The following is an 18,578-nucleotide window of genomic DNA, read 5'->3' as shown; positions in this document are numbered from 1 at the left end:
CTATATGATCATAGGTCCCAAATGCACAAGTGTGGAAGGCTTTCGTAATGTAAAACTTTCAAATATTTATTCTCAAAAAATTCCCTCAGAATTAAGCTGTGCACATTATAAATAGGGACAGAATTTTTATACATTTTTGCAACCAACTGGTATCATTTGACATCTGGTCAAACTCACAAGATTGTTTGACTTGTGTAGAAAATGCTTGTAAATTGAAATTAAATAATGTTTACTGTGTAAACACAAAACTATTACAAACTGGGTTTCTTAACAGTTTAAAGATAGGTTTTCTAAAATATTTTGAAGTCAATGAAAACATAGTGTTTTCAAAGAGCTGATTGTCAAAATCAGTTTTAATCAGAGAGAGCATCCTTCTAATAGGTCCTACCCAAACAGTAATAATCTACATAAAGATGTGAAGACAGAAGATTGCAATGATGCATGGCACAAATGTTTGTTAACATGCCCTTTTGCTTTGCTAATGCTTATGTCTGAGGGAGTCATGTACATAAACTACCCCAGCAGTCCACACATATCCAGTTGCAGTCTTGTACCTAGACCAACAAGTTCTGTGCAGCATGTATGCATAGTCCTGCATTGAATTTGTCACTCCACAACTGTTCTCTGCTATGACCAGTAATGTCTGAAATTAATTATGGCAGTGAGAAACATGCTGTTTTTTCTTGGATCATACCACTTGTGCATGGACATATTACATTTTACCTGTCTCCTTCAAAGTAGGTACAGATTTAAACGATTCCATTTTAAGATGTATTTAAATTCATTCCCAAACCATCTTCGCTAGCCAAGGTTCTGAATCCTATCTATACCTTGGTGGATCGAACAGCTATATTGGTGCTTTGTCCTAGCGACATCTATTACATTTCATGAGTTGCCTCCCTTAGTATGTAATGCTAATGAACCAGTTGTGTGTTGCATTGTACAGCGACCGAAAACAGTGGTGACAATTGATCTAAAAGGGATAGTTTGTAAGTTTAACATCGAAAATATGACATTGTATAAGAGGGAAGCCATTACAGGGGTATTTGAGTGAAAGGTATTTGTGCAAACATGGACCGTCACTGGAAAATTGCTTATTTATCAGTCCATTCAAGTTGTGTGCTCCCCTTTGTCTCGATCACGTAGTTAGAGTGTTCAGATTTTAACTTCTTTATTTTGATTGGATGATGTGGCTTTTTATTGTTTGTGTAAAAGTCAAAATCCTTATATTTACAGACAATAAAGATAATTATTGCCATGTAACACATGCATGGTTACAGTTGAGGCATCTCAGGGGAAATCATATCTCTGGCATGGAGAACTAAAAATTACCATCTTGAATTAATATGAAGTAATCATTTCAAGTATATATTGAACATTATGAAATATTTTCAAATAGCTAGGCATGCTGCATTTTTGCACTTAGAGGAATCCCAAACAAAATTCACACTCCAAATTGTAAGTGTCCCCCTACATTTTTAGCAAATCTCTATATCTTGAATCATTACAGCTGGTGGGGTGAGGCAGAAACACATAAAATTCCCCCTTTGACAGGCAACCAAGGTACTGTTGCTACGAAATAAATACATTTTATTTGATCTGGTAAATTATTGTCACTTAAAATAAGCTGAGAACTGGTGCCTCAGGGAATAAATATACATCATTGACAGGCAAATTTTATAGTCATGTACATAATAATAAAAATGACATTTGTGTATGTAAGTATGAAATCTTTATGACAATACATTTACACAACACGCTGTTACTTCTGTCTGGTATTGTGCAATAATGAGCAATACCTACTCAGCTAGTAAAGATCTGGAAACAAGCTAGTGATGTTTAATTGTACAATGTTGCCATATTTGTTACTCCCAAATATATTGGAATATTATTTATGGCCGAGTATTATACATGGCATTTTATTGTACTTGAACTGTGGAATCAGGAACTTTTTCTCTTTCATATCTATACACCCCTATTTCAGCAGGATTTGTTGCATTAATATAAAAAATAACATGATGATAAGAATGGTTCATTAAAACTTAGATTTTCTGAACTAACCTGCAGATATGGTTTTACCCATATATTTAGCTTTCCAGACAACATAAATATGTACAGAGTAGGTGATGTATTTTTGGGAAACCTTGTTGTTCTGAAAAAGTGTCATTTGCACAACTGATTTATTACTGTACATGTTTTGTATAAAACTAAAAGGTCACTGATACCCTTTTTTGTCAGCTGAGAAACTGAAGTCACCCAGAATGATACATTATTGTCTACATAATGTTTGTATATTTATATACAGGTAGTCAAATTTCTATCTTCAGAACCAATCTGCCAAAGGAGGTGATGGCATTCCCAGATTTTCCTTTCAAGAAAGGTCCCCCATCTTTTATCAGTCATGAAGAGGTGCTCCAGTACCTGGAGGATTATGCTACACACTACAAACTTTACCAGTATATTAAGGTCAGAGGGCTTCCCCAACACACACACACACACACACACACACACTAAAATTATACCAGTTCTAAATTTAAATCATGCATGTATGTATTCACCTCCACCTAAAGAAAAAGGGCTTTATGTTAAATGCTTTCTGCATCAACAGTGAGTTAATTAGGTTATGGATTAACTGGATTTTTTCAGTTATTATGGCTGGGAAAAGGTCAGATTCTGAGCTCCCATCCTTTGTCTCACTAGTCCCAGATCCCAAGCCTGGACAGTTGAGGTACTACCCATAGATTGGAATGGCCTCAATGCATATGCCTAACCTCCAACACCTCTGACTCCAAAGCTGATACAAAAAGCATGAGAAGCAATGTGTTGCCTCATTCTCATTACTCAACTCAGATTGGAGAAATTGTGGATGAACGACCTCCTCATTCTTGCAATGGAACTTCTACAAAAAGTAATGAATTTCCCTTGTATCTTCAAACAACCATGACAGTGGATGTTTCACACCCAGCCCAAACCCATTGAATCTGTGCATCTGGATCATATCAGACAGGCCCTAAGACAGTTCTTGCAACCAGTCATGGAACGAATTGCTCAAGCAAGAAGGTTCTCCACTCTGAAAGTGTATGAAGGCAAATAGAAACTCTTTACACAATGGTGGACACAAGAACACATCTATACCTGAAATAGCTAATACCCTCTCTGGCTCTTCGATGAGAAAAATTTAGCACCAAGCACAACCAAAGGTTATCGCTCCACAATCGCTGACACCTTTTGTCATCATGGAAGAGAAGATATTGGACAAAACAAAAACTTACTTGACTTTCTTTCCAACTTTCATTATAAATGTTGGCCCTGTGTCCAAATGGAACTTATCATGGGCACTAACCTGATTGACCAAAACACCATTTAACCAATTTCAAATGCATCTTTGCCTCTCCTTTCATACAAGACCTGCTTCCTTATTACATTGGTGACTGCAGACAAAATCATTGAAATAAATGCCCCTGCAGGGGACCTGAAGTACACACAGGCCCGACATGACTGGCCAGTTTCACTTATGATGGTTCCTTTTTTCATTGCCAAGAACAGGTTTCCATCCATAGGCAACTAGTCCTTTGTACTGAAATCACCGATTACACTGGACATTTCCACTCATGGCCATCTACAGGTACCAGTACAAGCCCTGAAGTGTTACACTAATAAGACAGAGCCATTGCATCGAGTAATATCACACCTGTTTTTACTTCTCAGAGAGGGTCAGGATGATACAACAGCACAGATGCTCTCATCTTGAATTAAGTGGATTATTCGCTCTGAATATAAAGAAATAACTCCAACACAGATGAATTTGTTACACATTTCAGCTCATGAGGTTGACACCAGCATTGCCTTTGACTGGAACAATTCTCAAACTGACCTTATCCATGCCTTGGGATGGAAATCTGAGTCCACATTCTCTGATATTTACCAGAGAGATCTTTCATCCCAAAGGACTCAACTCGATCAGGTGGGGACCTTAGCTGTGCAGCAACAGGCCACCTTCCCAGGTCATTTGATAACATCATAAAATGTGGCTTTATGACTTCTCTGGTTTTGTGGGAGGGAAAATGACCACACAAAAATGCTTTTTGTTACACAATTTTCATAAGGCTAGCTTTGCGGTAAAGAAAGCATGCAAATTTTTTAGCACCTGCAGGTATTTATTTTTTTAAATTATTTATTAATTTTCATTTTGTCTTTATTTTCACTGTATTTAGAAACAAAATCAAAGCATACTTGATCAGATTTTTCATAAATGTTATACTCAACATGGAGATAATGTTGTACAAAATTTGAAACCTTTGAAAAAAAACTTAAAAAAACCCTAATATTTTAAAATTGAATTTCACTTCTAAGCCTGTGTTTACAAACTCACCTTTTTGATTTTACAGCATTAGAACTGCTTTGACGTTCACTTCTAAAAACAAGGCTTGTTTTGTTTGTGGATGAGACCATATTTTCTCTGACTGAATACCAGTACATTATCAAAAGTCAGGGCAGTGACTGCTAACTGTATTTTACATCATCACTTGCAAACTGAATAAGGGTGGCTTAACCCTTGTCCATCCACATGTACAATATGTTCAAGGGAATATAGTATTACCTTTGTCCATCCATATGTACAGTATGTTCAAGGGAATGTAGTGTTGCCCTTGTCCATCCACATGAACAGTATGTTGAAGGGAATGTAATGTTACCCTTGTCTATCCACATGTACAGTATATTCAAGATACATCCATATGTACAGTAGTTTGAAGGGAATACAGTGTTACCCTTGTCCATCCATATGTACAGTATGTTCAAGGGGGAATAGTGTTACCCTTGTCCATCCATATGTACAGTAGTTTCAAGGGTGTATAGTGTTACCCTTGTCCATCCATATGTACAATAGTTTCAAGGGAATACAGTGTTACCCTTGTCCATATGAACACTATGTTCAAGGGGGAATATAGTGTTACCCTTGTCCATTCAAATGTACAGCAGTTTCTAGGGAATATAGTGTTACCCTTCTTCATCCACATGCACAGTATGTTCAAGGGAATATACTGTTACCCTTGTTCATTCATATGTACAGTATGTTCAAGGGGGAATATAGTGTTACCCATATCCATCCATATATACAGTATATGAATAGATCACACTTTGGCAAGCTCTGCATTTAGGTCAGTTTCTCTGGCATTGTTAAACCAGAGTCATTTAACTTGGTGTGTTTATGCATCTTGCTGGGAACACCACCATCTTTGCAAATGTAGATCACTTTGACGTGAAGCTCACTTTCCAGTTGTTTCAATTATGTTTTGCATTTATTGATGTTTTGGGAACATTATTAGACCCAGTTGTGCAACTTGGCGTGTATGTGCATCATGGTGCCATGGGTAGAACACCATGTTACAAAATGTACGTAAACTGTGACCTGAATTTCATGCTTGATTTATTGCTATTAAGTTTTGCATTTTGATTAGTTTCTCAGGCACAGTTACAAGCAGAGTTATGCAGCTTGGTCTGTAGAAGCATCTTAATGAACACAACACCATATTGCCAAAACTAGGTCATGTGAACTAGATTTTATGCTGCAGTGATTTTCATTTTTAAAAAATGCATTTTGGGGCAGTTTATTATGCACATTTGAATCCAGAATAATACAAATATTATGGTAGTGCATTTGATTTTGTGTGAATATGATTCTTACATATTTCATGTTCATTTTATTCTTTTATTGCCACTTTATTTTATGTATGTATAAAATCACTACTTGAGAAAAATATGTTTTCTCAGGAATTGTGGTATTTGAAAACAATTTGGATCAGGTTTAGTTAATAATGGTCCACATGATTCATGATTAAAAAATTTAGGATCCGAGGCTAGGTATTTTCAGGTGTCCAGGATGCAAGTACTTATACTAAAGGTTACTTACGTACACATCATGCAACTTCGATGGGGACATGTTTTGTTATGAAAACTTACATCATGGAACTTCCACTGGGACATGTTTTGTTATGAAAACTTATACCATGGAACTTCCACTGGGACATGTTTTGTTATGAAAACTTACATCATGGAACTTCCACTGGGACATGTTTTGTTATGAAAACTTACATCATGGAACTTCCACTGGGACATGTTTTGTTATGAAAACTTACACCATGGAACTTCCACAGGGATATGTTATGTAATAAACTCACATCATAGAACTTCAAAAGGGACATGTTTTATTATAAAAACTAACATCTTGGAACTTAACATGGACATATTTTGTTAAAAATACTAATGTCATAAACTTCCACAGGGACAATTTTGTTATGAAAAATTACACCATGGAACTTCCACAGGGATATGTTGTGTAATAAACTTACATCATGGAACTTCAAAAGGGACATGTTTTGTTATAGAAACTGACATCATGGAACTTAACAGAACATATTTTGTTATAAAAACTAATGTCATTGAACTTCCAGGGCATCTTTTGTTATGAAAACTTACATCATGGAACTTCCACAGGGATATATTGTGTAATAAACTTACATCAAGGAACTTCAAAAGAGACATGTTTTGTTATAAAAACTAACATCATGGAACTTAACAGGGACATATCTTGTTATGAAAACTAATGTCATGAACTTCCACAGGGACATAATTTTTTGTGAAAACTTGCATCATGGAACTTTGACAGGGACATGTTTTGTTATGAAAACTAATGTCATTGAACTTCTATGGGGGACATGTTTTGTTATGAAACATTATATCATGGAACGTAATAGGGACATGTTTTGTTGTCAAAACTAATGTCATGGAACTTCCGCAGGGATATACTTTACATCATTAAGTAAAAGTAATTGCTGTATACTGTGTAATATATATAACTCGTGACTTTTGACAGCCATGCTCTAGATATTGCTTCCCCTTATAATTCAAAAATCTGATCGTTGTTTTGTTACAAAAACTTGATTTTCAGTTAATATTACTTTAGTTTTAAAGTTCTGTCATGTAAACAGGACTTAACACTGATGAAAATTACTGTATTTCAGTTTCAGACAATAGTCCAGACAGTTCGTCCTTTGAAGGGAGATAATTTTACTTCATGGGAGGTAACCTATTGCCCTGTGAAAGAGAGGGATCAGAGCTGCAGGGAATTGTTTGATGCTGTAATAGTTTGTAATGGGTAATCATTTAAGTCACTCAAATTTACATTGTGTTATGGCCCACTTAACATGAAAATGTCAGCTGAAGCATTATTCTGTACCTTGATGATGTTCTCTTAAATTCTTGAAGATATCAATGAAGGATTACCTTCATTAGATATAATATCCTTTTCATCACTGTTAAATACTTCTCTTTCAATGAAATCAATCACATCACATATGTGTGTACATGTGTGGTTTAGATTTTTAATGTAGCGTTAACAATTTTAGTTATATTGCTACAGTGTTTGCTTTGTGCCAGTTTATAATGAAGTCTAGCACTTGGGCATCATGATGCAAACGTGTAGCATCATGTCCCACCTAGTCACATTATTATTTATATACAGTTCTGTATCTACATGACACAGACTGCCATGAATCAGTACAATAATTACAAACAATTCTGTATCTACATGACACAGACTGAGATGGATCAGTACAGATATTTACATACAATTCTGTATCTACATGACACAGACTGACATTGGATCAGCATAGATAATTACATACAATTCTGTATCTAGATGACACAGACTGAGATGGATCAGTACAGATAATTACATACAATTCTGTATCTAGATGACACAGACTGAGATGGATCAGTACAGATAATTACATACAGTTCTGTATCTAGATGACACAGACTGAGATGGATCAGTACAGATAATTACATACAATTCTGTATCTAGATGACACAGACTGAGATGGATCAGTACAGATAATTACATACAATTCTGTATCTAGATGACACAGATTGAGATGGATCAGTACAGATAATTACATACAATTCTGTATCTACATGACACAGACTGACATTGGATCAGTACAGATAATTACATACAATTCTGTATCTACATGACACAGACTGACACTGGATCAGTACAGATATTTACATACAATTCTGTATCTACATGACACAAACTGGCTTGGATCAGTCAGATATTTACATACAATTCTGTATCTACATGACACAGGCTGTTATGGATCAGTACAGATATTTACATACAATTCTGTATCTACATGACACAGACTGAAATGGATCAGTACAGATATTTACATACAATTCTGTATCTACATGACACAGACTGAAATGGATCAGTACAGATATTTACATACAATTCTGTACCTACATGACACAGACTGTTATGGATCAGTACAGATAATTCTGTATCTACATGACACAGACTGACATGGATCAGTACAGATATTTACATACAATTCTGCATCTACATGACACAGACTGAAATGGATCAGTACAGATATTTACATACAATTCTGTATCTACATGACAAAGACTGACATGGATAAGTACAGATATTTACATACAATTCTGTATCAACATGACACAGACTGACATGGATCAGCACAGATATTTACATACAATTCTGTATCTACATGACACAGGCTGACATGGATCAGTACAGATATTTACATACAATTCTGTATCTACATGACACAGACTGATGTGGATAAGTACAGATATTTACATACAATTCTGTATCAACATGACACAGACTGACATGGATCAGTACAGATATTTACATACAATTCTGTATCAACATGACACAGACTGACATTGTATCAGCATAGATATTTACATACAATTCTGCATCTACATGACACAGACTGATGTGGATAAGTACAGATATTTACATACAATTCTGTATCAACATGACAAAGACTGACATGGATCAGTACAGATATTTACATACAATTCTGTATCTACATGACAAAGACTGACATGGATCAGTACAGATATTTACATACAATTCTGTGTCTACATGACATAGACTGACAGTGGATCAGTACAGATATTTACATACAATTATGTATCTGCATGACATTTACTGTCATGGATCAGTACAGATATTCATATACAATTCTGTATCTACATGACAAAGACTGCCATGAATCAGTAAAGATATTTACATGCAATTCTGTGTATTCATGACAGACAGACATGGATCAGTACAGATAATTACATACAATTCTGTATCAACATGACACAGACTGACATGGATCAGTAGAGATAATTACATACAATTCTGTATCTAAATGACACAGACTGACATGGATCAGTACAGATAATTACATACAGTTATATATCTACATGACACAGACTGACATGGATAGGTACAGATTATTGCATACAATTCTCTATCTACATGACACAGACTGACATGGATCAGTGCAGTTATTTACATACAAGACTCTATCTGCATGATGCTCAGAAACAGCTCTTTTGTTCCAGAATGGAGGAGTTCTCAAAATATCACAATTTTGCTTTAACCAAAACCAAAATGCATCCTTGCAGAACACTTGTTGCAAGTTTTTTGGTAAGCTTATTATGATGATCTTGTCTGATCTTTCTTTTAAGTTAACAAAGTTGCTTGCACTAGCTTGTACAAATAATGCAGGCTTTGGCAAGTAGGGGAATCTCTAAAACTTCTGCAAACTTGTGTCAGCTTGCAGTGATGAATCAACTTGAATCAATTTCAAACACTGGAATTTAACAGAATGTTTTTCCATTGCATTGAAAAATAAACTTGTTATTTAATCAGTATGTATACAACATACATTTAGGTCAAGGAACATTCAACCTTCTCACCATTTAGTAAAATTTTCCTTTGCAGTCCCACAGAAAAAAATCAAAACCCACCAAAACCTTCCTTTTTGATCAACATATAATCTTTTGAAAGAATGTTTTATCATAGAAAGCATGTTCCCATAAATATATTAATATACAATACTAATATCTTGACTATATTATGATAAGAAAATGAAAAGTTTAGTTTATAGATGTTAAATTTATACAGGAATCATTTATAATCTCAGAGATTGAATGTATCACTACACAATGACATCAAAAATACCCCAATTTGTTTGAATGTTACTGTTGAATGTTTCTGTTGAGAAATATTGCATTTATAAACTTAACAGGACATTCAGACAGCAGTTTCCCATGAACAAAAAAAAATGGACAATCATGTGTTGGCTATATTTCAGAACCAAAAGGCAATAAGTACAAATATTAGTTTTCCTTGTAAATTGATACTAGGTACATTTTTGCCTCGTCTTCAACATAAATGCAAGACAAGTACATATAGGTTGACCAGAGTGCAGAAGAAATAGAGTCTGGTAATTATTTATCACTAAATTTGTGCACCCTTTTCTTGCACTACAGCTGATTTTGAAAACATCTTCAAGGCCCCTTTTTTTTCTTCAAGACATTACTCTGTGCCTTTGTATCTAGATATTGCGGGACTGAAGGACTTGCTGGTCATGTGATCCAAAACCTGTTTTATTTTTCCAGGCATTACTCTGTGCCTCTGTATCCAGATATTGTGGGACTGAAGGATTTTGCTGGTCAAGTGATTCACAGTCATGACTATCGAGAGCCAGAGAGTTATGCAGATCTTCGTGTTGTCTGTCTTGGTGCTGCTGCCTCAGGACAAGATATCAGCATGGACATAGCACTGAAAGCTAAACAGGTGGAAGATCTAAAACTACAGCAATAAAGGCTTGAACATTTCATTGTTGATACTAGCAGTGCAGGGTATTGGGCTATATTTATGTTGCCCATGACTGCCCACTAGCTTCGTTTTGGCTTACCCTGTCAGTCAGCCTTGCCAATTGGCCGATGCAGCATTGTTGTACCTACTGCAGCAGTTTCAAATTTAGTAGGGCTAACATTTTTACTAGCCAGCATGCTTTCACATCAGGTTGTCCCCAGCAGGTACAGAGAGTGGACTTGTTAATGGTCATTATTCAAGAGAATGCAGTCTCTGGGGATTCAGTAGAGAACAAAGCTTGCTAAAAACTGTTGTCCCTTATACAAAGAAATTCTTGCAATTACTGTTTCTCGACTGACTTAAGGTGGATGTTTGTTTCATGATCTACTTATAATCTTTCATCAGTCATTCATAGTGTCCGTTTCAGGATTCAACATTATGATTTTATTATACTGAAAATTCCTTGAAAAAATCATGACTGCCAAAAATTGTACAAAGGATAAGAAAATAAAAAAATTGCCTAATCTGCCACAAATCAGCAAACAGTTTAAAAATCTGCAGGTTTGATCATCCTAAAATTCTGCACAGAAGAATATAGTTTACTTCCATATTAAAAAAAAACATTTACCAAGATCATCCCATCTCCACTTTGTCTGCATGGGTTTGAGTCTCAGGCTCGGCTAACATGGGTTTGTTAGAAAGCTTGCCAGTAGCTCGCGGTGTCGGTGGTTCTTCCTGGGGTTTCCAGGGTTCTTCCACCATTTATACTGGCCGCCATGTACAGGGTTCCCACACTACCAGGAAATCAGGAAAAAGTCAGGAGAAATGATAAAAAAAATTCCTGGCCGTGAAAAGTCCTTGAATTTCGCATATTGATGAAAGTCAGGAAGAACCTGGGAATTTTCTGCCACCACTTGATACCCGAAACAGTCACATAATTGAGTCATAACTAAACTGATCGTTGAGTTAAATTTTTCAAGTTCTAACCAGAATATTCGGAGGGTGCAATATGAGTCATTTGGTTTCTTGCAATAAGCATATATGCTGGTCAATCCAAATGCCCAGTGGATTAGATTCGTCTGCTAGACTTTTGTTTTCAAAGTCAGCTCGATATCCATATCTTTCCTTACATGGAAGGTATGAAAACCAGTCTAGCATCACAAGAGACCAACATGGTGGTGACAAAGCATAGCCGCTTACCAGATGGCCTAGCAAACTTTAAACATTGTTAGATGAAGTGATACATACATAAAATCGATATGAAAATTACTTATTTTCTCAGAATTTGTATTAAAATTGTTATGTCTTTAATATGCTAAAAGACAAGATAAAACTACATCATTGATGAAATGTGACCTGGTACTCGCGATTTGCATTGCTAGTCTCATGAGTACACAAATCTAACAGCCCACATTTTCAAATGTTGTAGAGAAAGAAAAAAATATTAAAGAAAAGTTGTTTACTGGTTGTAATAAAAATACAAAAATGAAAGAACACAAAATTCTCCATATTTATATATTCCAAGAAAAACTTCTGGAGTTTTGCTGTATCACGTGACTACCACATTGACATGTGCTCTCTGCTTGATAAATCAGACTGGCCAGATTGCTGGTTTTTACAAAAAGTATCTAACTTTCATTCAATATAATTGAATTTCTGTACAACAACATTATAAAGAAGTTTGTTGTTGATATCACGTGACTATTGGACTTCCAGTGTCGTCATTTGAGATTTGTGAAGTCATGTGACTAGTAATGCAAATGGCGAGTACTGGATCAGGTTTCATCTAAGCCGTAGTTTCATCTTGTCTGTCAGTGGACTAATGACATAACAATTATAATACTTGCCATTTCTGAGAAAATAAATCATTTTCCTATCCATTTTATGCAGTATGAGTTGATATAACAAATTTAAATTGTCTAGGCCGGCTGGTAAGTGACTACCATATGTCACTACCGCATGGTGGCAGCAAATTCCAAATTTTCAATATGTAGTTGCAATGAACCCACACCCCAAACTAAATGTCCAAATATGAAAAATGGGGTGCGAATATTCGGAGGAAATTCAGATTAGAAAACGGACTGCTGTATGTTTTAAGCCAAATTTGTAGTCCAAATTGTTGAATCTCAGAGCTGAAATGACAAATTGTCGTTTTTTTGTATTATATATTATAAAACAATATGAGCCCCTGTATCAGTACAGGTTTGGGGACTGGTTTAAAGAATTATAAGAAGATAAGTTGATTTTACAGAAAATGCAATCCTTGTTTATACAACAGTATATAATGTTGAAGGTCTTTTGTCAAAATTTAAATCAACCCTTTTGAAAATGTTTTTTAAATGATGGATTTTTAACCAGATCGTCTTAACCCTTTACCTCATAGAGCATAGTTACATAGTGCAGCACGCTATAAATAGAACACTTGTTACCTAGTCGACTCCATATGCATAGGCCTGCCTGTGAACTGTTAAGCAATGTAGTATATGTTACATTTAACAGCAGTTTTAACCATTTTACATTTTTGATACACATCTATTATATGTGGAAAAATTTAAGAATAAAGTCTGATTGTTATAGCTATGTAATTATTTTTCATGGAAGAATTTTTTGTGCTTTAAAATCTTGAGAGAACTCGTTCACCGTCATGTCAGTGAGGCCGCGTGACCAACCATAGCTGCCATTTCTCATACTCGAAATTTACAAGTTTTTCATCTGTGTCTACATCACTAAGTCATCTAAATTTGATAATTTATAAAATCTAATTGCTGCCTACATCAATATCAGAGCCTTTACCTAAGTTATTGAATCTTTCATAGTTGTGATTCTAATCATGAGAACTTCGTAAGTACTGAATGAAATCCGTGACCGCCATTTTGGAAAGTGGAGATTATGACCCAGTTACTTTAAATAGCAGATATCGATCAGTGCATAAGCAGTGACCACGTGATCTGACATAATTGTCATTCGCAGAAATGAATGTAGTATCTAATAGGGGTTTTTTCCCTGAAGGTGGCGCAACGAAAACCAGCTCAAAAGGGCTGATGTTTACAGCACGCATTAAAATGCGCTTCCATGCGAATGGAATAGAGGTGTCAGAAGGCGCTTCCATACGAATGGAGTAGAGGCGTCCAAAGACGCTTGCATGAGGTAAAGGGTTAAGGAGATTAGGTTCTTTGAAAACTCTTGTTTGGGATTTTATTGGCACAGATAAATTCAGGGTTAAACTCTTTGTTACAAGATCATAATTATTTGCGTTTATTGTTTTCTTTTATACTGTAATAGGAAATGTTACTTGCTATGAGATGCATATATATATTGCTATAGAATTCTTTAGAATTAAATGTTTGAAAGGAAACAAAACATAATTTATGTTCATTATGTTGTTCCTGTTTAGCAGTATAATGTAGCAAAATAAAGTTAGAATTTTTATTCTGTACACTGAAATGACTTTACGTGCCAGTTAATAGGAATATAATCAAACTCGTTTCATGTGATACATTTTGTGGTTTTGTACATGATCATCTTTTCTGACTTCGGCGTTTTTGGAGAGCCTTGAAAGAGAAACATCTTTAGATTTAGAAAATGCATGTTTTTAATCTAAAATGTTCATTAATTCCATTCAGTAATGATGATATCTGAACCTTGGAAAAAGTAATTTCATCCTGGAAAAAATCCTGGAAATGACCTGGAAATTTATCTTTAGAAAAGTGTGGGAACCATGCATGTATACCTGTCTTGTTCTTAAAAATGGTGTTAAAATCTACAACAACAACAACAAGAGAGACAGGTTCAAATACTTTGCTGCTTCGGGTAGATGTTGCTTCAGTTTTATTGTGTGTGTGTGTGTGTGTGTGTGTGTACAATATATATATGAAAAACCACAAATTCTTTAGGCAACATTGAATCTTTCAAGGTTTCCAAGACAAGTCATTTATAATGTTCATCAGTAGTTTTTGTTGCTTTTGGCATATAAATTATTGACTCCCCATGCCTCTTTCTCTCTCTCAGTTCATAAGGTGACAAATACAGTATTCAAAATAACATCATTACACAAAAGTTTACATTTTGTTTTATTTTGAAATCAGACTATATCATAGGAACCATAATTAAAAGAATTTCAAAGTTGTTAAAGATGAAATAGATGGATTACAGCAACCACTGTACAAAGTCAGTATTATGTAAATCTGTGCTCTATATCTTTAAGTTAATGACCACCAGCCTTTATCTCTATCTCTCCCAATCACACATACATTTAATTTGTAAAGTTTATCAAGATAGTGGGGGTAAATCTAACTTGACTCTATCAAGTTTAGAAATATCGTCAAACCTGTTCAAATGGGTCACCATCATATCGTGGTCACCAGTCAGATTCGAAAGCCAGGATGTTTTTATTATTAGAAGATAGGGTATAAAACAGTTTGTTTGCTGGATGGTGGGTACAAGTATTCATGCTGTCGTAGCATAAACAGGAGTACCTTTTGTGTCAATGTATCCGGTATAATTCAGTATCTGCATCTGTTTTATATGCCTGCAAATTAAAGATCTCCAATATAAGAATTCATCCTTTGAGAGATACAACATGCATCCCTTTTTATAAAGGGTCAGGGGTCATTCAGTATTTACAAAACTTGTCTTTAGTGCAGGCGAAGTTTTGGTTCATGGGTTACTAACAATAACAACATGAAGCTTCTTTTCATTCATCACGGACCTCTCACATGAGCCAACTGTCTTTTGATCTTAGTGAGCTGAAGAACTGGTTAATCCAGATAGTGTTTGAAGTGTAAACAGCTGTTTCTGAGCCTAATTACACCTTAGCAGAGTAAAGAGTCAGTTCAATCTTTCACAATCATATGTTAGGTGTCATTTGAAATAAGTGTTTTGTCATTTTGCAAAAAAAAAGATCAGTGATTTTTTTTAAAAGAGTCACTGATTTAATTTATGACATGGATCAAAGTAAGCAGAATACAGTAATATTGAATGGAATATAACTTTGTGAGAGAAAAAAATATACATATATACATGTTTGATTTTGTTGATTAGTGCACAAAATAATAATAGTATTTAGTGTGCTAAATTTCTTCATAAACCAAGATTGAAAGGTGAACCTTCATACAAAGGTCACCTTTGTACAAATGTCACTTCTAGCCTTTTCTCAGTGGGTGGCTGCTATTTACAGGTTTGGCTATATGTGGCTGAATCAGTACTACAACAACTAAGCAGAGCAAGGTAAGTGGCATGTGTATACAGGTTAAAAATAACCAGGTCTGCTTGCTGCACCTGCTGGAGACATGTTGACTGAGAAACATGGGCTTGTCAACAAGTTTGTATTTCTTTCATTAGCTTTGAAATTGGACAGTGGGACAATATTGCATCATCCCAATCATCAAAGTTGATCCAGAGGATATTCCATGTGTCAGTCATTAACATTGATTGACAAGGAATGCTAGTCATTACGGTTGATTGACAAGGTATGCTAATCATCATGGTTGATCAACAGGATATTCCAGTTGTCAAGGTTGATTGATAGGGTACGCCAGTTATCAAGGTTGATTGATAGGGTACGCCAGTTATCAAGGTTGATTGATAGAGTGTGCCAGTCATTAAAGTTGATTGACAAGGAATGAAAATCATCAAAGTTGATGAACAAGGTATGCTAATCATCAATGTTGATTGACATGGTATACCAATCATCAAGGTTGATTGACAGGATATACCAGTCATCAAGGTTCATTGACATTGAATGCTAGTCATCAAGATTGATTGACAGGGTATGTCAGTCATCAAAGTTGATTCACAAGGAATGCCAAAAGGAAGCTTGATTAGTCAAGAGAATTAAAGTACAAAGCAACATAGATAGCATGGAATATTTAAGTCTTATATCTGTTTCAAATCTAATCCTTAAGTGTTATTTCCTTTATTTGCTAAACAAGCAGAAAAATAACAGGGTCCATACTGTACTAAAAGTTTACAGTGGGGTGACTTGTTTCCACCACCTGAATAGGGTAAATGGTGGGGGCAAAAGGAAAAGTAAGTATAGGGAGGTAAATATTGAGCATGTTCAAAACATTTACCTAAAACAGCTATTTTACTACATGTTTGAAATGAAAAGAAATCCTCATTAAACTTTATGAAATTTTAAAAATTGTCTTGCTATGATTTTGTGAAATTGCTGTCTTCAGTCAAATAGTTACCTCAAAATTAGAGTTACTATGGTGGCGCTATACAGTTTCGCATTTTGCATAGGGTTAGGATTTTAAAGAAAAACAATGTCCCCGGCTTTCCTCACTGGTTATACTGGCTATTTAAAAAAGACCTTGTATATCTTAGACATAATGCAAAGAACCTTTAATTCCCTTTATTTTGGTGTATGATTGATGGGTGTACTATGAGTTATAGAGTATACAGCTTGGCCTTACTTCAAATGTGCACCTTTCAAAAAAGTGCTAGCTCTACTTGGTCATTTTCACTTCCTGAACTTCAGAGGTAAATTGTATAAAAAAGAGCCAATAACTTTTTTTACATTTTATATATTTGGTAATTCATTCATTGCACTTTCAGAAGCTGGTATTGTCTAGTCTGGCAAAATTCATTTTCCCTATTTTAATAGCTGCTATGTATAGTGTACTTTAGACTAATTCAGACTGAATTTTTAACACAAGGGAGCAGTCATTTTAGTTAGCAGTGTGCTTAAATCATGTAAAATTTCCAAAAGTACAATATCCAAAAGAAATATCATCCACATTACATTAATGTAGCATAGAGGTATGCAAACATTCTCTCCACTGTGCATGTTTTAAATGCGAACTACTTTACCTTACATACGTCACTCTCTCAAAAGTACATATTATCTGGTGAGCGCCACCATAAAGAAGATATAGGTATTATTTTTGTATGATTTAATTATGTTTATATGGCTGAAACATTTAAGTTGCAAGCATCAAAACAATCCTTTTGAATAATCCTCCTTCCTTTTCCCCCACAGAACAGTATTTATGAGTGTCAGAGTCTCTAACAAGTCCAGCCTACCCCCCCCATGATAAAAGTGAGCTATTTTAAGAATGCACATTACATTTTGTAAACATAGCAACCAATGTTATGCTGAATGACAGGAACATGAAACTAGCCAGAATTATTTCTGAGATATCAACAATGAATTTTACAATTAGATAAGGGAGGTAACTCATCAGGTTCATAAAGGTCAAAGTGTAAAATATTTGCCTACTGTTTAATATGGAAGAAGCGAATTCACTTTCTCTTCATTTATTTTTTATTTCATTGCAAATAAATGAAAAGAAACATTTTCACCATATATTTCTGTCACTTACTGCAACAGTTTTAAATTTAAATTGACTCTACTCCTATATTCTAAGACTTCTAATTTCCCCATAATTAAGGTCACTACTCACACAAACATACCTCATGGCAAATTATGTAAGCAAGAGAAAAATGATCATAATTAGCTTATTTTCATGCTTAACATCAATATGAATGTACCATTTTATTCAGAACATCATACATAATTATATGAAAATAAAAAAAAATAATTGCAAACATTTTTATATTTCTTTAAGGTGGCACTATACAGTTTCGCATTTTGCATAGAGTTAGGATTTTAAAGAAAAAGAATGTCCCTGACTTTCCTCACTGGTTATACTGGCTATTTAAAAAAGACCTTGTATATCTTAGGTATAATGCAAAGAACCTTTAATTCCCTTTATTTTGGTGTATGATTGATGGGTGTACTATGAGTTATAGAGTATACAGCTTGGCCTTACTTCAAATGTGCACCTTTCAAAAAAGTACTAGCTCTACTTGGTCATTTTCACTTCCTGAACTTCAGAGGTAAATTGTATAAAAAAGCCGATAACTTTTTTTACATTTTATATATTTG

General features: G+C 34.9%; 1 protein-coding gene across 8 annotated transcripts in view; it reads left to right on the top strand.

Annotated features, from left to right (window-relative positions):
* Positions 1-18,578, top strand: part of LOC149793622 (uncharacterized) — a 40,411-nt gene that overhangs the window by 16,853 nt on the left and 4,980 nt on the right. For 7 of the 8 annotated variants that reach the window (XM_089967596.1, XM_089967595.1, XM_089967594.1 and 4 more), the window contains exons 3-5: positions 2,328-2,466; positions 7,023-7,156; positions 10,489-10,666. In XM_089967596.1, coding sequence (XP_089823722.1) covers positions 2,328-2,466; positions 7,023-7,156; positions 10,489-10,666 — 451 coding nt within the window. Of the gene's footprint in view, positions 1-2,327; positions 2,467-7,022; positions 7,157-10,488; positions 10,667-15,863; positions 15,914-18,578 lie in introns of all 8 variants that reach the window. The other variant, XM_089967601.1, reaches the window with a different exon arrangement.

Source organism: Sinohyriopsis cumingii, chromosome 8, assembly GCF_028554795.1.
Source record: "Sinohyriopsis cumingii isolate HCF-2022 chromosome 8, ASM2855479v2, whole genome shotgun sequence".
Taxonomy (NCBI): domain Eukaryota; kingdom Metazoa; phylum Mollusca; class Bivalvia; order Unionida; family Unionidae; genus Sinohyriopsis; species Sinohyriopsis cumingii.
The sequence above is the reverse complement of the archived record's forward strand: the minus strand, read 5'-3'. Positions and strand labels throughout refer to the sequence as shown.